Genomic DNA, 26,315 nt, shown 5'->3' with positions numbered 1-26,315 from the left:
TGAAGCTCTAAAATCTGTTTGTCCTTTATTTTCAGTCTCTCAAGATAGCTAGTTTTTTTCCCATCAAGGTGCAAAGCAGTTACACAAGCAATTTGGTATTCCACTTGTTGATGCCAGATCTATAGTTCAGGCTTTTGCTCATTGTGTTTCCTTCCTCACAGCTTTTCTTTTAGATGCATTTAATCCACGGGGCTCACAGGCAAATCAGCTTTGGCAAATGGGTGTTACTCATGTCTCTCTTTTGCAGCCTGCCTCTTATATCCACCTAGTGGTAGACATGTCTTCTGGTTTTATTTGAACTACAGCCTAATGGGGTGAAACATCACATCACATAATTCATTACTGTCTTCAAGTCTTTGCTGTCATTGTACTTTTAAATAATTTCTTGTTAGTTGCAAAAACAAAAAAGGGGAATAAAGCCTCAGAATTTGTCTGACCTTATGGCAGTAGTGCTATTTACTCTTAATCAGTTAACTTTAAGTTCAAATTCACTTAATCAGTACTCTCCTATGAAAAGACATTCTTAACAATAACAAGCAAACAAACAAAGGGTTCCTTGGCTCGGCTTTTAGTAATTACCTGAAACTAACTGGCTAGTCTTTGTTCCCTTCATTACATGGGGACGTGGCTATGCTGTTTTACTTAAATGCTACAGGTCCAGTGTGGGTGCCAGGCTGTTGTGTGAAGCCTTATCAAAGGAAACATGAGTTGGCATAACAGATTCAAAAAAATGTTCTAGGCATTTTGAAGGGACACAGTCTCCAGTTATGTGGAAATGTTGAAAACATTAAAGGTTGATAGTAAACGTGCCTTACTGCACATGCTTACCTAGTCAGTGTGATTTTTGTGGCTGTTTTCTGTCAGCCAAGGCATTTATATCCAAGTCAAGGTTTATGACACTCTTAAAATGTAAATCATAAGTCCTGATCAACACTATTAGAGAGGATAAGAACAAGAGGGGGCTGACAGAAGGAACCATGGAGACCCAAACAAACAATGTTTGTTTGTTTTGCTATTGTCTTCTTTGCAAGAAAGGGACAGAATGAACAGCAATAGTCGGTGTTATTAACAGAGTTTCTCCCTAGAGTCCTCCTTCCATGCTGTGTGAGGCCCCCAGACCCTTGGTTTGCCAGGGAGCTGGATAACATGAAATAGCCTGAAAAATGACTAGAGCAATATTGGTGGTGTTGGAATATGCAAGATCTGTAATGTGCATGATTCAAAAGCAGGCATATGAACAAATCCTGCAGGGAGCATTGGAGGAGATGTATATTTAGCATAATTAAATCAGGAAGTTCCTGATGTTTTCCAACGCATTTTATCTATGTCCTGATTGACTCATCGGAGACTTCCTGCTCCTTTGAGCATTTTTCCACCTCACGTGCCTTTGGAACAGGGCAGAATGAACAGAACAGGTTAGATTGTTAGGACTCTTTCCATTCTGTAGTTTATTTCTCTTCTGAATAAAGAATATTTTATTATTTAAGTAGCTTAGTGCTTTACTCTTCACTGCAAATTAAACTCGGCCAATAGGTGGAAGACTCAGGATGAATCAGATAGAGCACGTCATAACGCCCATTTGCAGGCCTATGAAGTGGTGGTGTCAGCAATGAAGATTTTTTTCTCTGTCACCACTGCATCAGCAGAATCTCATTGAGTTCAGTTATTTAAAATGGTTCATGACTTGATAACGTGGTAAGTCCAACCGTGTCAGAGATAAGAATTTGGCCCCCAGATGTGATGTTTTTATAAACATCTCTCATCCATTTTGACCTGAGGTTTTTAAGGTGTCAGAAACATCTGCTTATCATGTTGTTATGGATTGTTTCAGACTGATCCTGCCTATGGATGCTGACAAGGTCCTTGGGCATGTGAGGACCATCACTTGTGCTCTGGACCCATTCCAATCATGGCTTTTAAATTCTTGCCTGGCAATTCATCGTCCTTAAAAATAAATACATAAATATTTTTTAAAAAATCTTATCTGGAAATGTTATTGGAGCCATTTGTGAAAATTTCTCCCTGACTGATGAAGGACTCCTAAGCCACTGAAGGAAGCAGAAGTCTTCCCAGAAATGGCAACCAGTCCAGAATGCAGCAGGCCAACTATGATCAGGGCTAACCAACAGGAACATATGTTGCCATTTTGAAACACCTATAGTGGCTGATGGCATGATTCGGAGTTCAGCTCAAGGCATAGGTTTGACCCATAAAACCCTTCAGTCTAGGACCCACATATTTGAAGGACCATTTCCATATATGCCCACAGCAGTTGTCAGGTAGTAACCATTTAGGGTGGCCCATTGGGCGTTGACTAGGGCTTGGGGCCTGTTCCATCGTGGTTCCAGCTCTGTGGAATGGGTTCCCTGAAGAGGTGAGGAAGGCCACATCTTCTGGAAATCTTGAGGAGGACGGGGCCCTCAAGGCCTGTCTATTTGCGAGAACTATTGAGGGAGTCCAAATTGCTTGGCATATACGAGACCAGAAATTCAGGGTTTACTATTTCATTTTTGCTTTTAAACTGAGAATAGTTTAAGCTATTATTAAGCCTTGAGCCACAAGGAAAGATGGGAGATAAATGTTTTGATGAATAAATAAATATCCAAAATATATTTTAAATTGCTCAAGAGTTCTGGAAGTAACTGCAGGGAGGACTTGCAAAGGAAGAAGGTGATCTTGGCCAGAGCGCACAACAGGCCAGTCTTCCTCTTAGATCAGCAGTTCAGGCATGAGGCAGGCCAGTTTTATGGAGACTCAAACATGATGCCATGGTCAAGGTTTGACGTTTCTGCTGCTAAGTGGTTCTGGGCCTAGCCTAATGAACAAACCTATGTCTGCCTATTCTGAAGTAGGTCCCAGTAGAGACGTTACTCCTTGCCTTTTAAAAGACGGTACAAGCACTGGACATAAGAGGGCGCTGCTTAGTTACGCTCCACAGCCTGGGAAAGGGACGCTACTCAATCTAAATTAAGGTTTGATAGGTGGGAGAAATGTGCTACCTTGCAGGAGTAGTGGCGGCGGGATCTGTGCCGACGATGAAGCATCATATGAACCAGTTACTCTGACAGGCGCCCCAGCCCCCTTCCCCGCACCGTCTCCAGCAGCGACCTTCTCCTTCCCGCTGGAGGGCGTAGCTGCCGTTCCCAAAGTTAGCTGCGTGGACTGGCTCGTCTGACGCCTGGGACTCGAGCTTGCAAGCCTAGCATTCTTGGGAAGCTGTGCTTGCTCGGTCCTTTCTCTTGCGGCGGGGGGAATTTCGCCGCCGGCTTTTCCGCGCATCCCCTTGTAAATGGGGTACACTTGAAGTTGTGGGAGAACAAGTAAGTATCCCGTTCCTGGATCTTTCACATCTGAGCTGGTATTGTTGGCAGGGAATTAAATGTGCAGAGTTGCCGGTGGTTTTGCAGCGCCGCTCTGACGCCGAGGCGTGCAGGGGAGGCTGGTGATTAGGAGCGACGTGATGCTGCAGGCTGTCTCTTCCAGCTCTTTCAAGTGGTACGAGCGTTTAAATATTAGGAAAAGTTGCGGGCTCATCGGCTTGCGACCCTTTAAGAGGGGAAAATAGCCCCAAAAGTGTCCGCTTGCAAAAATGTTCCCGCATGTGATTGTTTTACCCAGATGCATTCGCTTGACAAGTTTGCTTCAAGGCAACGCCGGCTGAGATGATAGCCTTAGCCGAGGATTTTCACCTTGGAGTTGCGGCGTCCCAAAGAAACACAGCGGTCGATTTGGGGTGGGGCATCCATGCCCTCCTCCGTCTCGGCTGGCCCAGAAACGAATTTCTTTGCCGCCTCCGTGATAATTTCAGTGGCTGCTAATAGCGTTGAGCGGACACAAAGCAGCCAAGATTGGCGGGGGAAGATGGCATTACGCTTGCTTGTTTGCTTGCTGTGTGGGCCGGCGCCCCCAAGTCATTTTCTTTGCGTTTGTGTCTGTATTTTGTTCACTAAAGGGTGCAACGCACAAGCTTTCTTAATTCGGAGAATTTGGACTGAAAGACCCAAATGAGTTTAAATATAAGCACTCTGGTTTGTTTGCTGATGAGTCATAAAGATTAGGCGAGGCCTTGGGTCACATTTGGCGCTATTTTGTGTACCCACTTCTATTGTGTGCGTGACTTGTTCACTGAAAGCGGAGTAACCCCTAGGTAAATTGACAGAGGGTAGAAACAGAAAGTGTCCAGGATTTTAAGATCTTCTGACTCCACCCTGGCTCTGATTGTGGATCTGCTGGACCCAGCTGTTATTGGTCGATCAACCCCAATGGTAAGAGAGAACCACCTTACAGTTTAGCACCTTAACCACACAACAACTTTGAGAGCAGAGGGCTGGACTGGTTGTGTGCTGAAGATGATGAACTCCTCAGATGATGGGTTTAGAATGACGGACAATGCGGGATTCACACCACTGAGCTGTGTTGACGCGCTAACCCTTAACACGGGACAGATTTGCCTGATGCTGTGTGCAAAATGAAAGGCTGCCCTCAGCCCTGCTGTTTACGGAATGTGCAGCACACACAATATATAGCATCTCTTTGCCTCCCACTTTCCTCAGGAAACAGCTTTCTTTTCTTGAGGTCAGGGGTTTGTGCTCATTATGCAGAGTGAGTAGATGACAAGCTGTCAGATGCCTCCCCAGGACTAATGGTGTTTGAAGTAACTATCAACCAAGTGCTTTAGAGAGGGTGAATAATCAAAGACTGGTGAGTAAGTAATAAAGATTACAAGAGACTGTAGATAATATTTAGAGATTCCCAATTAGATCCTTCCAGGGCACCCTGACAATTAAAATCTTAAATTTACGTCTGTTCGGAAAGGGGAGGGTGGGATAGTACTTAGCTAGAATATGTCCTTAGTCCAAAGCATTAGTACTTTTAGGGACAGGGTTATGTATCCAAAATGCTTTTCAAGACGTTACCAGCTGTCCCTTATGCTTACTTCAAATATCCAAATGATCAAAAGTATTTAGATTTAGTCTCATTTATATTTCAATTCGAAGTACAGTTCTAAGTTCAAAGAGCTTCATGTGTATACATGTGACACAGTGCTCAGCACGAAAAGATCATTGGTCTACCCATGTCAGTATTGTCCACTGTGACTAGCAGTACTTTGTCAAGGTCTCAGGTAGATGTCTTTCTTTTCACATACTAACACCAGAGCCTTTATTTTAACTGGAGATGCCAGGAATTGGATTGGAGGCCTTCTGCGGGTAAAGATGCTCTGCCACATAGCCAGGGCCTGACCATGGTGAGCTACAGTTGTTATTGTCCATGCTGGGAATCCTTCCTTCCTTCCTTCCTTCCTTCCTTCCTTCCTTCCTTCCTTCCTTCCTTCCTTCCTTCCTTCCTTCCTTCCTTCCTACCCAAGTAGCTGTTCACATTGTTTCCCTCTCCCCCGCTTAATCCTCAAAACTTCCACCTTGTGAGGGTGTTTAGGAATGAGATATTGTGACAGGTCATCCGGTGGGCTTCAGTGGCAGAATGGTGGATTTGAACCCAGTTGCCCCAGCTCTTCAAACCATAAGAATCCTCCTATTGGGCTCTGTGCATTTGTACCAGCTGAGCAGGTGGCAACTTTTTCAGTGCTGGCCACCTGTGGGAGGTGGAAGGGGGCAGATACAAATTTGGGACGGCTAACCTGCTGATCATATAGCTTTCTGTTAATAGTCAGCAGCCCTCCGGCAATGCTAACTGGACATGTGATCTCCTTTCATATGCAAATTGCCATTGCAGGATTGAGGAAGAACTATTTATTTCTCCATGCAAGCAAGTACAGGAGCAAATGGCAGAAGTTTAGTATGAACTGGCAATGTGAGCTCAAATGCAGCAGCCATCTTCATGGTCTTCATCTTCATGCTGGCTGTTGCCTTGCCATCCAAACCATTTGAGTAGTACTAATTTTATTTAGTCCACATAGTTTTATGTCCACGTGTCTGACTGTGCAGGTGAATCAGTAGAATGAAGAGGACCATAGCCCTACTGAAATGACAATTCTTTGTTGTAAAGCATGGGGCTCTTATTGGTAACTAGTGGATGGTAAAGTTTCATGTATGCTTGGGGAGCATTCTGTCTCTTTAGGCAAGAAGGGGACAACCTGGTTGTGTTGATGGTTCCAATATACTGTGACTGCTGTTGTTTGCAGCCACATGTATGGGCCCTTCTACTGTATGTTCTGCCATAATCCATAGAGCAGTGAGCATGCAATGAAACTAGCTGTCATCCCTTGAGCCTCTGCTGCCTGCCAGCCGGGCTACGGCTTTGACCTCATCCACAGTAAGAAAGTTGGCAGCTGTGAGGGCCTGTTGATGGAGTTCATCTCTTGAACCCTGAGGTTCACACAGTGATGTTTACAATAGTTAAATCAAACCTACACACAATCTCAATGCAGCATTGGGACATTTTCAAATAACAGTTTTAAAATTCAGCATTGAAAGATACTTCCAACCCCCTCCCAAAAAAACCCTATGTTGTCTTGCAGATGAGTTTTAAAACTATAAAATTAAGTAGTTGTGTGTGTGTGTGTAAGGTGCTGTCAAGTTGCAGCCAACTTATGGTGAACCCAGCAAGCAGTTTTCAAGGCAAGTAAGAAGCAGAGGTGGTTTGCCATTGCCTTCCTCTGCAAAATCTTACTCAGTGGTCTTTCTTTCAAGTACTGACCTTAGCTTTTTAGATCTGATGAGATTGGGTTGTGTTACGCCACCTTTTTCACCAAGTAACTTACCAAAATCAGTTCATTTCCTTCCTGTTTATTCTAAAATAGCTAAAGCTAACGTGAGAAACAGGCCTGCAGACCCTATTCCACTCTGCCCACTCTAAGGGATTCCCAACTCCTGAGGAATCCACTGGTGCCACTGACCGTTATATAGAATTGCCTGTTGAGAGTGTCATGAATCCCAGCTTGCCCTTTTTGACTCTGAGGCCTTGCCTCTGTGTCGCGTGCTGCCCAGTGCTTGGCCACCATGGGGACAATTTACTTCCTGGAGGAATAGCTGCTGGCCTAATTACCAGCTTTCCCACCTTTCCAGAGCTACCCTTTTTCAATAGCATTTCTGAGGTGATGGAGGTCTGTTTGGTACAGAGAACTACTACCAGTATCCAAAGTTATAAAGTATTTATTAAAAATTAAGTGTTTACAAGCTTAATCTTAGCACAGTACCAGACTGAGCAAAGGACTCAAAAGAATTGGGTAAAATGCAAATCCTCTGTTCCTCTCACTATATGTGTCCTACAGAGGTTCTATTACCTTGAAGCTTCGTTGAACTCTCCAGGCAATTGCATGGCCAATGGCTGCCTGCCTCAGACCTCCGTTAAGAGATCGCTGTTCTTGGGACTCCATGTCAGAAAGACCGCCCTCCTTGCTGCCAGGCATTTTTATCATGTCTATTTCTCTACCCACTGTCCAGATCAAACTGAATCAAAGAGTCACTTCCTGAAGAATCTCCAGCAATTCCATCCTGTAGATTATAACTAGAGGCTGTCTGGTCTAATCTCCCAGATCTCTGTTTCTTGCTTGGAGAAAGGGGGGAGCTTAAACATTCCATTGTCTTTAGATAGACCCATTTGCACTTGTTTGAAGGTAAGCAATTGAACTTACTTCATTCTCCCTGCCCAGAAAAGACAGGGGGAAAACTGTTAAAATGCTCAATCAGACTTTTACAGAGAAAATGCATTTCTTCATGGCTAAAATTAAAGGGACGCAGAACGAGTACACTGGATAGAAATTCTGGTATAAACCAAACCTAGCCCCTTCCTGCCCTTTTCCTTGCTGAGCTCTATTGCTTTTGGCTCTTTGAAGCACTTCTTTTTAGTCTGTCTGACTTCAGTTATTGAAACTTGGGCTGGAAGGAAAGAGCTGAGAGCACTGAAGTGCCATGAGGCAAATGGGAGGGGGCAGGGCTTAACAGAAGACCCTTCCCTTATGAAAGAATTGAGGCAAGACCCTCCAGTGTGAGGGATCCACCACTCTGCCTCCTCCCTTCTTTTCCTGGTAGCGTGGGCTGGGGATGCGCGAAATGTCATTTCAACTGCAGCTTTTATGCAGGGAGAGGGAGACATAAAGAAAGAGAACTTTATTCTGCAAAACTGTCAATCTCTCTTATTATTTTGTAAGCGGCAAAAATTGCGTTAAGCTGTTAACCTCCCCCACAAAATTCATTCCAGAAGCCTGAACTGGAAGATATTTGCTGCGTTGCTTCAAATGCAGAATCAAATACAATTTTAAAAAATAGCAAACTGGTCTTGACTGAGTTTCAGAAAAATTCTCAGGTCCCAGCTCCTTGTATTTGGTTTAATTTTTTCGAGGCCTCAGATTCACAAGGACAGATTCCTGTTTACCTCAATCATGACCTTGCATTTACCCAGCTAGTAAATTGAAATTTCACCACTAAGGGACAAAAGTGTTTCAGCTTCTCTTGTAGATCCCAACATGTTAAGCTGCCATTGTTGTGTGGTATTTAGGATGGTCTTAATAATATTTAGCATTTATATAGCACATTCAGAGAACTTTACATTCACCATATGTGGCCAGCCTGCAGCAAGAGTGGCACAGGTAACATGGGCTGGGGCTTGTGACTCTCCAGCCAGCTTGCTTTTGTGGTAAAAACTTCCCCTCCCCCTGTCCTTTCTCACTGGGAGGAAAGCTGCTTGTATCCAATCTCTGAATTAGAGAACTAGGTCTCTAGTTGTCACTGCAATCCTGTGCACCCTCACACTCTTCTTAAGGCCATTCAGGACAGTGGTACGGTTCTTCTTAGGATTACATTGCCTGTCACTGAGGCAGGCAGACCTGAACCTCCATTTATGTCCCTCATGCCGTGCTGGCTCCCTGAACCCATTCTCAGTGTTTGTTTGTGTGCTGCGGTGCCATTAGAGTGGATCACTAAAGTAATTTTGTTTTATGTATGGCATAATGGCCAAAAGGGTTGGCAGTTTCCTTAATGATCTTATTATTGCTTCCCCAGAGCACTGTTGCTATCCCCATATTTCACTTGGATGATTTATTTAAGACACCTAATGTCAGTCGTGGCTCAGGTGAGATCTGAACTGGGGCCTTTCCAGTTTGCATTTTTAGGCACCCAATCTCCATGCTGTTCATGATACTGATGATAGTTTGAAAACATCTGCCTTTCTTGCCATCTTTAAAATAGAGCTGTGATCCTACAATATAGATTCAGTTCTAACTGACACATTATGTAGGTTTGTCAACTCTGGATTGGGAAATTCCTGGAGATTCTGGGGCCGAGCTCATGTTTTAAAAATGGCTACACTATCTAAAGCAAAAAAGAAATGTAAACTTGAATCAACATGGCAAATTCTTTGTGGGGGGGAAATAAACACTCATAGGTAAGTTTGAACCTACAGTATTATGATCCTCTTGCTGGAATCTTACTAATTGAGCTATAGAGCCTTAGATTGAAATCTAAAGCTGATAAAACAACATATGAAGGATTCTCCGAGTTTTTAAAAATAAAAATACAAACAGCAATTAATTAGAATCATTTTTAAAAAGAAAGCCAGAAATTAAACTGTACCAAGTTCCCTTAATTAAAAAAACAACAAGATATTGACAAGACGGGAGAGAAAGGGCAGATGGAAACCCTTGACAGCATTTCTGAACTCCCCTCCCCCACTGTGTGATCTACATGTTGAGAAGAAGAAGGTGGGAAGCGGTGGGAGGGGATTCATAAGAAAGGCCTGTTTATAGTTCTGATGCTGAACCCTGATTCTCGTAAGACCTAAGGAGAGCTTACAAAAAAAAAATGCTTGAGTGATACTGGAATTTAGACAAGATGAAGGTGGGGAAACCTTCTAAGATGGCTATCTGGAAGTCAAAGAATATCTCATAATTTCAAAAGACACCCCCTGCCTGCTACTGACAAATCAGCAGAAACTGTGTCACAATGTTAGTGGTGGAGGTGTGGCCTTTTGGGGTGGAGAAAATTTAATAGGGTTGTTCTGCTTGTGAATGTTCTTTTCCTTGGGAGTCAAGAAAGGAGAACACCCAGGGCAATAAGACTTTTAAAAAAATGGGGAACAGAAAACAAACTAAGCCCTGAAGGGAACAAAACCCATGCAGGAGAGGGGGAAAAGCCCAGTATGCCTGCGAAGTAAAAGTGAGTTGGCGTGCAGAAGAGAACAATACACCCAAGGGGATTGCAAGACAAACCAAAGGAAACCACCAATGCATAAAAGGGGGCATGGGGAGGGGGGGAACGTTACATCATTTCTGGGGAAAATCCAGAAGTAATGTCACTCTGTGGTAAAAACCCACAATGATTGCTATGTGTGTGACATCGCTCCTGGGATTTGTGGGACGTCACATTGTCACCAACAGCTAGAATTTTTTTCCCCTTTCAACTGCCAGCTGCTGGAGAAAGGCCTGCTAGGGATGGGAGACCTCTCCCAGTGGACTCATGGAAACCCTAGGGAATAAGGTAGGGAGGCCTGCATGTGGAAGCCCCATTAATGTTGTACTATCTGGAGTCACGCCAGTAATAGGAAAACCCCATAAGCCCACCTTAGCTTGACATACCTCAGGGACTCAGCATGTCTTAATTTAGGTTTGGGAATAAGGAAATGGTGCCAGAAAAGACAGCAGTGGGCATCATGGTGCCTGTAGGTGCCATGATGGGGATCACTGGCGGGGGGGGCACTCTATATAAGAATTCTCAGTCAAACAGAGATAGGCATTATGCCAGGGAGAAATCACACTACCAAGGCCCTTACTTGGAAAGCCATTTCTTTGGAGGCCCAGGTTCTTACATTATATGATCTGTATAGTGGCACTGGCAAACACCCCGTATTGAGTCTGCCATGGAAACGCTAGAGGGTGTCACCCCAAGGGTCAGACATGACCCGGTGCTTGCACAGGGGATACCTTTACCTGATAGTGGAGAGGGAGCTTACAGAGACTCTAGGTCTCCGGGTGGGGGTGGGGGTCATATTCACTCAAGCCTGTGCATTTCAACTGGGGCATTTATAACTATTTTTAAAGCTCAGAGCATGCCAATATTGACAGTAATGAGACATCCGTCAATATGCATTCAAATTGGGAAAATATTTTGATAGTCTCTGGTGCGGCAACTTGTAGGGGAAGTATCAGTGGAACATTTTAGTTAATACAGTGAGTGAGATGTTACTGTTGGTTTTGAAATTTCCTGGCAGAATTCTGGCATCCACAGATATTTGGAGGCTTTCTGTAGAATCAGTTACACAAGAAGTCTGATCCCATTATTCAGTTTTGCAGTTAGATTGTGCAGTTAATTAATTGGTATTTGTTAATACAGTACAAGTACTGCAGCCTTGTGAAATGTAGCTCTTACAGTGGATTTCAAGAGCGTTGACACACCCACAGTTCTTATAGTTGTTCCTTTGAGGGAATAGCCATGTTAATCTGCTAAATAAGAGTATTTTGGCTCTCCTTAAAGGCTAATATATTTAAGCTTCCATAGGCTGGAGCCCATTATCAACCAGATGAGTTTTCTAGGAGCTGGATTAGAGATCGATCCCTGCTCACACTAGTCCCAGGTCATATTCTGAAGGCATATGATACCGCAGCTTTACAGATCTGAGTCTGGTGAATGCCTGAATGGAGAACTCTAAGGAAGGTGGAATATTAGGACAGTTCATAGCTAGAGGAGGATGGAGGAGAATCCTCATCTCTGCAATGACCAGTTTTCAGACCAGTGACTACTGACCACCTGTATATGAGCATCCCTGCCAAAAGCTAGTTATTAGGCCATAGAACATGAGACAGAATGAATTTTGAAATAGCCCCTTGTTTACTTGAACCAAAAGATCATTTGGGCTCTATCAGCACATGTGTAGAGTTGGATTTGCTAACTTCAGGGCTAGCCAGCTTGTCTACAACTTCAGTAAACCAGATTTTATCACATCTCTTCATTAAACATGGATAAGATCTTACAGGGTTTCTTTCAATGACAATTAATTCAAGTTTCCATCTAGCTAGCCTAACTGATAATGTGACGTACAAAATGAGTAGTTTCATTCGTCCAGAAGATACCAAATTAATCTTGGATTTCTGGGCCTTTAGATTTGTAATTACATACTTTGGTATAAATGAACATATGGAGATTAGCTGTTGTCAGGGTCCGGGGTTTCTTGTTCCTTCTCCGCCACGATGTCGGGAGCTGAAGACCAGGCCAGGAAAGATAGTTCTCAGGATAGGCAGCGTCTCAGAACGGAGTCCTGTTGAATGACTTGCATTCACGACTCCCGGGTTCAGAATAGTTTCCTCACTATGCTGAACCCCGCCTCCTCACAGACGCCGACTGCCCCATTTAAATATCGTTCCTCTCCTCGTCCCCACCTCCCGAGCCCTCAATAACCTCCCACCAGTTCTTCCGGGTACACCTGTTCTGCATTATCTGTTCTGCCCTCACTTTGAGCCGGGCGCGACCAGTCTGTCGGCGTTCTTCATTTCCTTTCTGTTCGCTTTCCTCCTTCGTCTCTCCCGCGTATGGGTCTGTGGCCGCTGCCCCCTGTTCCCGAGAGACTGCTACTCTGCCTGTGGGGAGAGGATCTTTGGCTGCAAGTCGGGCCATTCCCGACATCTGTTAAATATAATAGTCTAAATCAGCCTCTCTCAAACTTTTAGTGCTGAGAAATTCCTGAAACATTCTTCAGGCCTTGAGAAATGGCATAATATTGTGCAGAATTTGGTTGGGAAGCATAGCTGGGTATGCATAGCACACCTAGGGCCCCTCCCCTCCCCACCCCCTCCAGTCCCATCATTGGCCATTTTTTGGGGGGGGGGGGAACAGGTTGACATATATGGTTATATCATCTGATAAATACTTAGCAAATTTAAGAAAAATATAAAAATGAATTTACCCATTCATGAAACCCTTCCAGGGCTGTCAAGAAACCCTGGATGAAAAAGCCTGGTCGAACAGCAAGTATCTCTTTCCACAATACTGTATTTATTAGATTATAAACCTTAAGGCAGGGCCAAGTTTCTTTTTAATAACTTTGAAGAACACCTGGTTGTTATAAGTGTAATAACAACAACAATTCTCAAATGTAGTAAAGGGTTTCCTCAGTAATGGAGCATTTAAAATTTGCAGAAAGCTATTAAATAATTCATCTTTTGGAATACTTCTTCCATTTCACTTTGCCCTCTTATTTCACTTATGATTATGTGTATTATGATTAACATCTGATTCATATAAAACGTTTTTGCAGGGTTATCTGCTCATTTATGCAATTACAACAATCAAATTATACCGGATATCTATGGTACATTTTGTTCAGCTTCCATTTCAAAATCTAGACAATATTACTAGCTTCAATTACTCTTGGGATTTCTAAGGCACAAAGTTTCCCATCTCATAATTTCATGAAATCCTTTCTAGATCATCAAAAACTTGCATAGCCAACTTGTGGAGAGGGAGCGCAATTACCTTTTCTGCTGTTTCCTCAAAACATGTTAATTGGAAGGTCAAAATAGAGCCTATTCACATACAAATGTATTTATTCAGAGTATTTTTAAAACTTTTTCCATGGAACTGGACTCCAGGTAGATTACAGTAATAATAAACAAAAAATAAAGACATCTCAAGAGACCCTGGGGATAAAACAAAAATTCCAAAATGAAAATTTAAGGTACAAAAAGCAGTGCAGAAATCATATAATAAACCAGAGCAATATGGGGTAGAACTAACCAACCACCCCCACAAAAAAATTTTTTTTAACAGAAAAGCCCCTTGTTTGTAATAAAATCCAGAAATAAATCTACAAAGAAAATGTTGGTATTGGGGTCTAGTTTTTGTTTGCCGACCTGGTCCTGTGCCTCCATCAAATTCATATACTAATGCTGTGTGTTATACCAGTGGTCCCCAACCTTTTTATCACCGGGGACCACTCAATGCTTGACAATTTTACTGAGGCCCACTGCCCTAACGCTCTCTGACTCTGGTCGCTATGGTAATGTTTAAACATCCCTTCAAAATAAGATACAGACACGCCACAACAATGAACATAAGGAACATTTTATTTTCATTGAAATTTTAACCCATGACAATGACAAATCAATGGGAACCCTGAGCTTGTTTCTCTGCAATGTGCGCCTACCGGATCATGGATGAAGTAAAGGGCCGGGGGGGGGGGAGAGGCGTCCTTCGCAGCCCACCTCCAGTTAGTCGACGGACCACATTTGGTCCGCGGCCCACAGGTTGGGGATCGCTATGTTATACTATAGTGATATTTATAAGGTTGCTCAATTGTTTTGAAGCTTGGCACTATAAGTAGTTTTACTGTGTCACAAAATGAGATCTGAATCTAAGTGACCACTGCTGTTATCTTCAGGGGCCCTCCTTTGGATGTCCACACATTTTGAGGCTAGATGGGTGGCAGTATAAGAAGGAGCCTTCTTGGTCATGGCACCAAAATCATGGAATAGCTGCCCTCTCTGTCTCCCTCTGATCATTGTCTTGCACCAGTGGGGGAAGTCTTATCTGTTTCGTCTGATGTTCCTTGCTGAGTTTCCTTCCTGTGTATGCATTTAACCATATATGCAGTCTGTTTCATTGTTTTAAATTGTTTTTATAGTGTGTACTTTTAAAGCATGTTTTAACGTTTCTGATTGATTGCTACTTTGGGGACTTTAAGCAGGGAGGGTGCAAAAGTGGTATAAAATATTGTAAATAAGTAAATGCAATTAAACCTTAGTAAGCAAGACCAGGACACGGATGTTTTAAAAGTCACACACTGAACTTTGGTTAATTCTTCTTGAATTCATGGGAGAGGAGGGTAACCTGCAATACTGATTGAATTAGTTGTAAAGGTTTCTTTTTCCTTCTTGTTGCAGCATGAGCCAAGAAACTGGAACTATTTCTTTGTAACATTTTGGGATGATCTAGAGGCCTCTGATTTTAAAATGGCTACTGCTTCTTTGCGTCATGGAGTGACCATCACTGGAGCTATCCTGTTAGTGACGGGAACACTGTGTTTTGCTTGGTGGAGTGATGGTGAAATGGGGGCCACATCAAACAGTGAGCCTAATGTCATCCCTCATGGAGAAGCTGAACCAGTGACAAGTTCTTCCTCCTCTAATGCAGTTCTCAGGTCCATCAGCTTCTTCTGCTGTGGGATTGGTGGGCTTCTTCTCCTTTTTGGTCTCCTCTGGTCAGCGAATGCTGGAATTGTCTCTCGGCGCTACCAGTACCATTTCCCCAGGGATCTTCATTACTTCACCGTTGAACCTCTTGAAAAACAGACATGCAGGTCAGCAAAATTTTTGCAGCAGTACTTGTTAGGGTTCGGTTGGAGTCATGCATTTTGCTAATTAAAAATGTTCGTTAAATGCTGTAAAATATTGTTTGAGTATTTCAACTATTACTTTATTAACAAAGAGAAAAAGAGCACTCACCTTGGAATAGTAACAATAGCCCTGCTTTAAATTGCTGTTCTCGTTCACTGTGGCTCATTGGGGGAAGGGATAGGCTTTTGGGAGAGGGGTGGTTGCCTGCAAGGTCAACAGTAATGGGATTCTGTCGGTCAGACTTCAACAAAAGAATTAGCCATATCAGTCTATTGCTATTAAGATTTCTCCTGTCCTTCTTGTAAGGAATTCTGGGCAGCATACATGGCCCTTCCTTCATGAATCAAGAGCTATCATGCCATATATCAAGAACATTCAGGGACTTATCACATCAACAAATTAAGACACTTGGAACTGCTAGAAGTGCTGGAATCTAGGAACTAGAAACATTATTTCTATCCAGAATTGACATCAAAACATGATAGCTCTCAAAAATATGTATCTTGTACTCAGGAATGTGAAATGTTGTCCCTGCCCCCATAGGGTTTTTATTATGCATTTGTATGTGTTATATCTCAGGGGTCTTCAACTCCCGGTCTGCGGCCCGGCAGCGGGCCGCTAAGGCCATGGTACCGGGCCGCCAGCGGCCGCGCCTGCCTCCCCCCCCTGCAGCGAGGGGGGGAAGAGGCAAGCGCGGCCGCTGGCACGCCAGCGATGCAAACACGCAAGTGCGGAGCCACTGCGCATGCGTGTTTGCGCCCCCTGCTGGCAAAAACGTGCACGTGCGGCTGTTCTGCGCATGCGCGTTAGTGCCACCTAGTGGCGAAAACGCACATGCGCGGCAACTGCGCATGAGCGTTTACGTGCAGCTGCTGTGGCCGGGCCGCCGGCTCTCTCCCACCCTCGGAGGCAGTCCCCAACTACAAGAAGGTTGGGGACCGCTATTATATCTGACAGTATCCAACAGTATCTGCAATGCAAAGATCAAAGCTTTGATGACAACATCACTTTTCATTTGTTCCTTATCTAGAGACAAATGTAGTATCTTCTATAGCTAGCCTTGTGTCAAGGTGGAATCCAAGGGCCCAGGTGCAAAAAGTAATCTCATTGAAAAAGAGGAAGTGAGATGATCAAAGGTTATGTGAACATTTTCCCTTTACGCAAACCATGTTTGCTTAGCAAGGGATAAATGGGGAAAGTAGCAGCAATATATGAATGGTGGCTGTGCAATTCATAATGATCAGTGGGACTACAATAACTTTCATACTAGTTTCCCAACACCATATGCCGCTTTTCTCTGTCAGAAGGAGTCTCAAAGTGGCTTACAGTCACCTTCCCATTCCTCTCCCCACAATAGGCACCCTGTGGGGTGGGTGAGGCTGAGAGAGCCCTGATATCACTGCTCAGTCAGAACAGCTTTATCAGTGTACTGGCGAGCCCAAGGTCACCCAGCTGGCTGCATGTGGGGGAGTGCAGAATCGAACCCGGCATGCCAGATTAGAAGTCTGCACTCCTAACCACTACACCAAGCTGGCTCTCAACCATCTGCAATCATAATCAGCTGGGGGAACATGTTCTTAGGGCATTGTCAGACATGATGCTTAAAACATTTTTAATGCCTTTGTAGTTCAGATGTAACACACTTGTCGGGCAGTCCCAAGTACAGTCACACTTTCCCAAGACCGTTGAAGTCAGAAGGTTCTCACTTTGTTTAGGCTTCCACTAGTAGTAGATTGAATATGCATTATATTTAGAAACGGTTGTTTTCTGTTTTCTGCCTCTTGTTCGCCATTCACATATGAGCTGAAAGAAAGAAATTTTAATATTGTATGTGGAAAAGTCCTTTGTGAACTTCTGAAGTGATAGTGTGTGTTTTTTGTCCTCTTTTACAAGCATGAGATAGTGGCTTCAAAATTCTAATACAGTTAGCAAGCCATGCTGTGGATACCTTTGTAAAACTTTTAAACCAACCAAATGCATTTTTAACATCATAAAAATAAGAATTGTTTGCTCTTGGCTATGTTTCAGCACCTGGGAAGCCAGCACTATTCCAACCTATGAAGAAGCCTTGAATTGCCAGCCTGCTGAAAATGCTCCAAACTACGTTCAGTCTCACCATATGAAAGAGAACAGGCCACCCTTGTATCAAATGGCGGATGAGAATGACATGTGGCACGGCAGCCGTAGGCGTAGCTCTTCTGATAGTGCTTTGTTCCGGAATATTCTACCACGGCTAGAGGCAGGATCATGGGATGATGCAAGCATTGTCTGTGACACTCCACCACCAAGCTATGAGAGTATCAGCTCGTGTGATGGATGATCTAGGGGGTCCAATTTATCACGAATTGAGAATGTCTAGATTGCTCTCAAATGCATTTCGCTGCCACTGATCTTTTCTCTTAAAATTAATTGTGGAAAGTAGGTATGGAAAAGGTTAAATTGCTATAAAATGTCAACTAATGCTTTATCTTTTGTAGGAGCTGTTGCCTAACGATCAGAGATCAATATCAGCATTGCTATCTTTAGTGTATGGCTGATGTGTATACATTAAGCAGCATGTATCTAAATGCCCCGGAGGTTCAATCCAAAGTGCTTGAATAAATGAAATTTCAGCTAAGTGGGACTTTTGTTGACAAACAACTATAACGTTAAAGATTTTCAAAGGTAGAACACTGTGAATTTAAATAACCAGGCTTTGGGAAAAAGGCAAATAGAAAATAGAGAGTTCTAAAGTGTTTCTAGTTAATAAAATATTTGTCAACTGAATATTACATATAATATGCATTGTGATGCATTGGCAAAATTTCTTGATTTCTACCAGATTTCTTTGCATTTCATTAGAAATTGCTGAGTAATGAGAAATTGTATTCTAAGTACAACATGCCTGACTTGTGTATATAATCTATCCACCCTTTCTGAAATTGGGGTCCAGAGACTGCTCGTACTCCTGATAACTCCTCCATAGAACAGGAAGTCCTTCCAGTTTATACATCTAATGTGAAAATGGAGCCCTCTCACATAGCTTCCTGATCACCTTAGAGAAAAGAGAGTCATTAGTTACTGGGATCCAGTAGCTCATCCCTAAGAACTTTAACTGTCAGAGTGATACTCAGGGTCAGCCATAGTGATTCTAGAACCCCAGGCCAAACTTAAAGATGGGGCCCCGGAATAACACAGGCATCAGGGAGGAGAGCAATCATCTATAAGGTGTCCTCCCACTCCCCTACAAATGAGGGCCCTTCCACAAGTCTGTTAACTCTAAGAATGTGCAGGGGATCAGCAGTGATTCCATGGTGCAGTGGTTAGAGCAGATATAGCCGCAGGGTGATGGCAGCACTCAGCATACGCACCCCCCATGCAGGGCCCAGAACACCTGATTTAGATGTCCTATGGTTGACCATTTCTGGTAGTTCCAAGGAGGTACAGTGCTACTACTGTTCTCATAGTTATTTCAGGTATAAAGGCAAACTCATTTTCAGTCTATTTTCCAAACTGCTACATAGATGCTACTCTGAATCTATAGACAATAACAGCTAATAGTGATTTTGAATTCACTACTGGTAGCTCATGTTTTGCTTGAAGAGCTGTTTTTCTCTGAACTGCTTTCCAGGCCCTTTCCCACCCATATTTTGTTCTGAAGATATTAACCAATAAGGAAGTTCCATGTTATCTCCAGCACAGCTTCCTCCAGCCAAGAGATGAGATTTATTAGAACTTCAGGTCAGGGTTTTTTAGTTGTGACCCTATAGAATCAACTGTCCTCTTTGTTTATGCCATGTGCAGACAATGTAAAGGAAAGCTAATTTTAAAGCAAAGCTGATGTGATTCTCACTTATTGCTATGAGAATATTCTGGGACAGAATTGTTCGTGAGGCATGATTGGTGTGGCATACACTTTGTAAGTTCATGGCCATGAAAACTTTCTAATCACAATTGGGGGCATGGTCAGCCTGCAGAAATGGGAGAGCTGCTGCTTTAACATGTCCTCAGTGGCCTATATAATGTTGCTAGGAGATTGTGGTGCTTGGAGAGCATCACTCACTTCAGGTGTCCATGTTAAAAATCTGTGGTAGTTTTACTACTGACTCCAGTGGGAGTTGTGTTCTCCTCCACCCTGTTGTACCATCAGCCTTTGTGCCCTAGAGCCCACAGCTTCAGATGCTATGTGTGCATCCTCACTATTCAGTTGTTTCATGTAGGAGGTTTGAAATAAGCTAACCAACAACAGGGTCAAAGGTCTATGAAATGCAGGAAGTACAGAATGAAGAGTAATTATATTTAATTAAAATATAATCAATAATACAGAAAACATTCCTTAGTTAGGCTAGGCTAGTTAATACCCCAGTGGGCAGAGGTTTAAGTTTTGTTGAGATGGTTATAGTAGCAGTGAGATAAAGAAATCTAAATTCTAGTTCCATTCAGAGGAGGCAGTTGTATGAAACGCTGTGGCTGATTCTTACAACTTTTAGCGAGAGTGCTGAATTTGCTTGTTGGTGATGCTTCTGGGTTCCTTCATGACAGCACATCATATCAGCCTACACTGTATATGTTCTGTGAGCATAACCATTGCCTGGGTAGAACAGAACAAGGTCCATATTATTCCAGTTGTGGATATCTGAGAGACTTACAAGTCTATTACAGTTCTTATAAAGGGTTACCAGCCTCCAGGTGGGGCCTGGAGATCTTCATGAATTACCGCTGATTTCCAGATGGTAGAGATCAGTGCCCCTGAAGAAAATGGCTGCTTTGGATGAGGGATTCCATGAAAACATGCTCTTTGGACGTCCCTTTCCTCCCAAAGTCCCATCCTATTGAAGTTTCACCCACAAATTCTCCAGGTATTTCTCAACCTTGAGCTGGCAACCCTAGCAATAGGGTTTAACTTTAACTATGCTGGTGTTCTGCTTGGGTCTCAGGGCTTCTGGGTTTCCTCAGTTCAAATGTGAGACCCCACTCAGTCCAGCTTCACTCCATATTCCCAGTGTAATATTATTACATATCATCATAGTCAAGTTAGAGCCCATATGAATTTTTGTCTGCGCAGTGACTTGAAGCAAGGGTCTCAAATATGAAGTCAGTATTAACTAGTGGAGCACAGTATTCATTGCTATGTTTTCTTTTTCAGTTAGTTCTGTAGGGAATGGGCAGGAAAGAAGGGAAGGGTGGCAAGAATTAAGGGGAGCAGTAACTACAGGGGGCAGCTAGATATTGCTAATGAGCTATTGGGAGAGTTTAGGAGAACAGAAAATACAGACATTTAAGAAATTTTTGGAGCTACAGATAACTCTCTGAATAAGGTTACCATTTCTTGTTTGAATTTTTACAAGATATCTGTTGAGCAAACATCATGGATTCTTTTGCTTATTAGTTTAGACTTTGGGCAGGGATTTGTGGTGAGTGGGGATTGCTGTACTCTTTCTGGGTGAAGAACTGGTCACTGAAGTTTTGCTCTGTTGATGCCTTGACATTAATGGGTCCTGAAAAAACCAAATGTTCATAATTAGTTAGGACTTGATCACTTAGAATCAGAGATCTTAAAGATGTTGGTAGCTTCTTAAACCAAAGCAAAATCCTATAGACCAGTGGTCCCCAACTCCTGGTCCGGGACCGGTCCGTAGATCAGTCGGTACTGGGCCGCAGCTCCTCCTCGTCCTCCTTTCCAGCTGCTGCCTTGGGGGCTGCCCTGCCACTCTGCCGCCAGCTCACCTTTGGTGCTCTCCAGTGGCCGCCATGGCTGGGGCTCCCAATCGGTGTGGCACTGCACAAATGCTGCTAGCAGCACCCCCCAGCGGGCGGCAGAAAGTCAGGGGCACCGGCGGGAAAGCAAGTGGAGCAGGGGCTCAGGCAACGACGTCCCTCAGCAAAAGACTACCCCCCCCCCCCGGGGCCTCAGTAAAATTGTCAAGCATTGACCGGTCCCTGGTGATAAAAAGGTTGGGGACCACTGCCATAGACCTCTTGGACATTCTTAACAGGCAGATTATTTGGATTATAGCATGCTGCAAACAGAAAAGGAGCAAGGGGCACCATATGTGATGTGATTAGGATTTGGAATTGTTAACTTGGAAAAATAATCATGTACAATATACCTTGCTTCTAAAGAAAACTTGTAACTTCCAGATGTTTGATCTTCCCCCCTCTCCCCTGGCCAGTTGTATGCCACATCCTGAATGATTGCAGATGTTGAATCCGGTGAAGAACATGTTGCTGTTATAGGTAGTTGCCCACATATAGATGTGATTGTATTGCAAGAGGAAGGACAGAGTTCACTGGTTCCCACACACTATAGCAGCAGGAGATGGATATCCTGTAAAATTGTCTATTTACATGCAATTTTCAAAAGCAGTGACACTCTGAGGAAACAAGAACTCCAATATAACCAAAATATATAACTGAAAAGCAAGAGTCTGTTGGAGAGAGAATTAAACTAGGTTCTTAAAAAAAAATCTGCTCCAATGGTCATCATGGACCTGTGCCAGGTCACACCAACTACCAATCTTTTGATTGCTAGATGTTGATGTCTCAGTCAACAGAAGAGAGTGTTCTCTAGAGGTAAGAACAAAAGCGTGATGTCTTGTCTGTAATGCTGTAAAATGTGCACAAAATGTCCAGGTGCCAATAAAATAGTTGTTCAAATTACCACTAAGTGTTAGGGATTCCTGTTGCCCAGAAGAGAACTAGCCCTGAGTGAAAATGAAGAGTGAAAACAAATCTAGCAGTTAGATATTTACCTTCTGTAAAAACTTATGAGATAAATGTGAATAACTCTTTTTTTAGTGTGCCTGCACTTGAAAGCTCACGAATAAATCTTTGTTGGTCTTATAGGTGCCATTGGACTCAAAGTTTGTTGTGCTGCTACAGACCAACATTCCTACTCACTAAAATCTTTCTTTTTTGCAAGGTGTTTTGGTGGATTTTATGGGGAAGTAGGTTTAATCATATATTTATTCTGAGGTGGTAATGTAGTGATGACTTTAGTGTTTCATTGTCACATGGGAATGTATTTTTATCCAATTGAGCACACATGAAAATCTCCAGCTATCATGTACAAGGAATCCCTTCAGAAGAAATGTGTTATTTGATAGCAGTAAGTTTGAAGATGTTCACTATGGAGCAATTTCATGTAAATGGTGTTCTCTGTAAAAAGAGGATGACTGACATCATCCCAGATGAGGACTTCAGTTTTGGAATGGATAATCTGGCTCAAATCAGTTATTTAAAATAAATAATTGCTAAGGATAGAGCTCTTTCTGAGCATTCCTCCTTAAACCTGTCAGTTACTGTACCTTTTTATTTCCAGATTATTTATAATCAATGTATATTTGATCCATGTGATATTTCTCTGTTCCCTGTACAGATAGATGTTTCATATTCATGTTCTTATTTTATCAAAGGCTTTACTTTTAATTTGTGTATAAAATAGCTAGTTTTTTCTGACTATGTTTCTTTACACAAGTTGGCATAAATTCATCAGGTAAATCCGCATCTCCATTAGGAATTCTATTTCTGTCTACTATAAAACTCTTTGAAGGCAAAAGGCTATCTGCCAGACAAATGTTAGAAAAGCTATAGCTGCAGAAAATTATCTATTCACTTAACTGGTAGCTGTTTTCTAACTGTAGGAGTTCTAGAAATAATTCATTACTGGGGAGGAGAATCTGAACAACGTGGCAGTATCCAGCATGTGCAGGCTGCAGCTTTGCTCACAGAACCCTGGCTCCCACCTAGGTGAGGGCAGAGGGGGAACACAACAACAGCCCATTTTGAAGAATTGGTCTGACCTCTGAGTGTTATATGATCAGATGGAAAGAAAGGATTGGCACTCTGGATTTCTTTCCTGTGAGAGGATTTGAGAGAAAGACTTGAAGCTGAAGGTAGAATGTGTTGCATTTCTTAGGAAGTGAGTTTCTTCTACCAAATGTAGTTAAAGATGGGTATCACCTCTGAAATTAGCCAGGCCTCTCTGATAAAGTTGGTGTGCCTAATGGAATAAGAGTTGTCAATAAAATAAGGTGTTTCTATTTGCTTTCCCCGGTGGAACACTATAAATATACTGAGGGAATATGAGATGGAAACCGGAAGAGTGTCCTGACAATAAGACTGCTGCCTGTTTTTCAGGTGGTATTTCTGTATTTCCTAGTAAATTGCAGAAATGCAGCATGTGGAACATTTCATCTTTGTATTTCCATGGTGGAAAGTCTTCACAGGCTGAATAGTACTATAAATAGCCATTAAACACACAGAAATCCTGTCAGGGAGAAAATGACAAATAAGAATGTGGATCAGAGACTGGGCCAAAACTGAGGCAGAGCAGATATGGCAAATGCACTGCAACATCCCCTGAGTGCTGACCAAGAACCCCAGTCTGGACATGAAGATCTAGGATTCTTAACAAGCCTGGATAAAAATGTCTCCAGGGCAGCATCAGGCATGGCACAGAAGAGCACAGGAATAGCCAATGCTGGGGCTGGGGGTGTGCAGGTTAATACCATAGGCAGGGATAGTGGGAGGTGCACAACTCTTGTGGCCAAGCCTGCCTGTCTTTTCATAGTTGGACAAAGTAACAGGACAGTGGGTTTGAGGGTGGTGAAACAGCTGATTGCCCTTTTCCTCCTCTCCTAATGTGTCAACTGCCTCAACCATACCCATGTTTCATATTGCTGGCACTCAAGAACTCTCCTATAAACCCAGTGATAATTGAAGAAGAGTTGGTTTTTATACCCTGTTTTATTTTGCCAGAAGGAATCTCAGAGCAGCTTACAATCACCTTCCCTTCCTCTCCTCACAACAGATACCCTGTGAGGTAGGTGGGGCTGAGAGAGCTATGACAGGGTTGCTCTGTGAGAACAGTTCTGACAGGACTGTGACTAGCCCAAGGTCACCCAGCTGGTTGCGTGTGGAGGAGTAGGGAATCAAACCCAGCTGACCAGATTAGAAGCTGTTGCTCTTAACCAGTACACCAAGGTGGCTCTCTGGGAGAAAAAATGAAAAGCTTTCTCTTGTACACATTTAAAACACAAAAACTATAAATTTATTACCAAAATCTATACCTCCTGAATAAGCCTTATTTTTATGATTAATATACTCCCCTAAACATGCCTAAACTATAAAATCTGTCAGTCTCTAATTAATGCTGAATCTGCTTATCTAGTCCACTCCTATCAAATATATACAGTGAGCGTAAAGTGAGGATCAGCAGCAGCAGCAGCAGAAGGGTTCTTATATGCTGCTTTTTGCTACCCGAAGGAAGACTCAAAGCGGCTTATATTCGCTTTCCCTTTCCTCTCCCCACAACAGATACCCTGTGGGGTGGGTGAGGCTGAGAGAGCCCTGATATCACTGCTCGGTCAGAACAGCTTTATCAGTACTGTGGCAAGCCTAAGGTCACCCAGCTGGCTGCATGTGGGGGAGTGCAGAATCCAACCCGGCTTGCCAGATTAGAAGTCCACACTCCTAACCACTACACCAAACTGGAAGAAGTCCCTGGAAAGGGCCATGGGTGGTGGTTTCAGCATGCAGAGCAGTACAGGAAATGGTGCTGGGACCTCAGGGGAGTTATGACAGCTATGCCTATTTTTCAGCTGGAAAGTGCCAGTGTGAGCCAGCCATTTTCCTTTGTCTGCAACAGGTTTCTACAATAGACCTCAGTTATAGGCCCTGGACCTTCTCTTGGCAAAATACCAACCAGGGGACATTCAGCTCCCTCTCTCCATAGCCCTGGTGCCAGGCTGTCTGAGGAATGTATTTGCTTTCTCTAGGACTTTTTCTCTGCTTGCTTTCTCTAGGATGTTTTCCGCATGAAGATTAAAGGTGGGGCAGTGCTCATCTGGTAGTGGGGCTAACCCTCACTTCCACATGACATCGGTGCCCAAATCAGTCCCTTCTTTGTCCCACGGCAAGGGAACATGGATATTTTCGAATTCCCTTTTTCACGCCAAGCGCTAACAGGGCCTATCTTTTACCTGAGATCAGGGATCTGCAGGACCTAGGACAGTTCCATAGGGCCTGCAAAATGGAGCTGTTCTACCCAGGCCTATGGTTGTGGTTGGTATTAATATCAGAATTCTGGCCTCCCTGCCCAAAACAACAGCCAAACCATCACCAAATTGTTACATTTATATCTACATCACCCTCTTGTCAGAGGAAAGGAGGCAGTGTTTGGAATGAATTTGTCTGGAATATAACGTTATTATGTTAATGTTATGGTTGAATTATATTGTGTTGTTACCTCTCTGAGACCTCAAGAAAGGGTGGGTTATGAATATGTATCATCATCATCATCGGTGGTAGTGGTGGTGGAGGAGGAGGAGGAGGAGGAGGAGGAAAACCTTTTTAGACTTGAGCCAGAGTTGGGGTTCATGAAGTGTCAAGGTTGGAAGAAAAAAAGAAAACTAGATGGCTCGCAAGAATTAGTGTTAATAAATGGATCAAATTAGTAAATTGAAGAATGTGGATTAAATGGTACTTGCCTCTGAAGTTTTAGGAAAACTCCCAGCAAAGCCTGGGCGGCTGCCATATGGATGGGAAGGGTGCATTTCTCTGGTCCTGTCTGCATAGCACCCCTTCCCTCCCCCCCCCCCACAGCTTTTCTTGATCACAGTTATTTAATAGTGTCATATTGATCATTATACAAAAATATGCATCAGGTTCTCTGAATTTCCCAACTTTTGATTTTTAAATAAGGGAGTCTCTAGGCACAGATCTCTGGGGGGGGGGAAGACTAGAGATTTTTGTGCACGCGTGTGCATGTAAAAGAATGAAAGCAGGGAACCCAGAGAACCTGATGTATGTTTTAGTATAATGGTTTATTGCTGTAATGCTATTAAATTGCTAATTAAAAAGACAAAGGTAATAGGGAACCTAGTTGTGTGGAACCCTTGTTGTTGCTGTGCTGTATTAGCAGTTGCAGGAGCAATGGGGAAAGGACACAAGCCTGACCCCACGTGTATCCCTTCTTGGCACTTTGATTAGTATTGCAGTGACATCACACATTGGGTTGACTGGGGAGTCAGGCAAGCAGCATAGCAATCATAGGATG

General features: G+C 43.2%; 1 protein-coding gene and 1 long non-coding RNA gene across 2 annotated transcripts; one reads left to right on the top strand and one right to left on the bottom strand.

Annotated features, from left to right (window-relative positions):
* Nucleotides 1-3,151, bottom strand: LOC143835637 (uncharacterized). Its single transcript, XR_013230284.1, has 2 exons — nt 3,000-3,151; nt 1-306 (listed from the first exon to the last, which is right to left on the bottom strand). It is a non-coding gene; the product is annotated as an uncharacterized LOC143835637 (long non-coding RNA).
* A 14-nt stretch (nt 3,152-3,165) lies between these two features.
* TMEM61 (transmembrane protein 61) lies at nt 3,166-22,714 on the top strand. Its single transcript, XM_077333611.1, has 3 exons — nt 3,166-3,320; nt 14,825-15,240; nt 17,306-22,714. Exons 2-3 carry the CDS (start codon nt 14,894-14,896, stop codon nt 17,595-17,597), a joined length of 639 nt encoding a protein of 212 aa, XP_077189726.1. The 5' UTR covers nt 3,166-3,320; nt 14,825-14,893; the 3' UTR covers nt 17,598-22,714.
* Nucleotides 22,715-26,315: the final 3,601 nt, after the last annotated feature.

This window comes from Paroedura picta, chromosome 4, assembly GCF_049243985.1.
Source record: "Paroedura picta isolate Pp20150507F chromosome 4, Ppicta_v3.0, whole genome shotgun sequence".
Taxonomy (NCBI): Eukaryota; Metazoa; Chordata; class Lepidosauria; order Squamata; family Gekkonidae; genus Paroedura; species Paroedura picta.
This window is presented reverse-complemented; position numbering and strand designations above follow the sequence as displayed.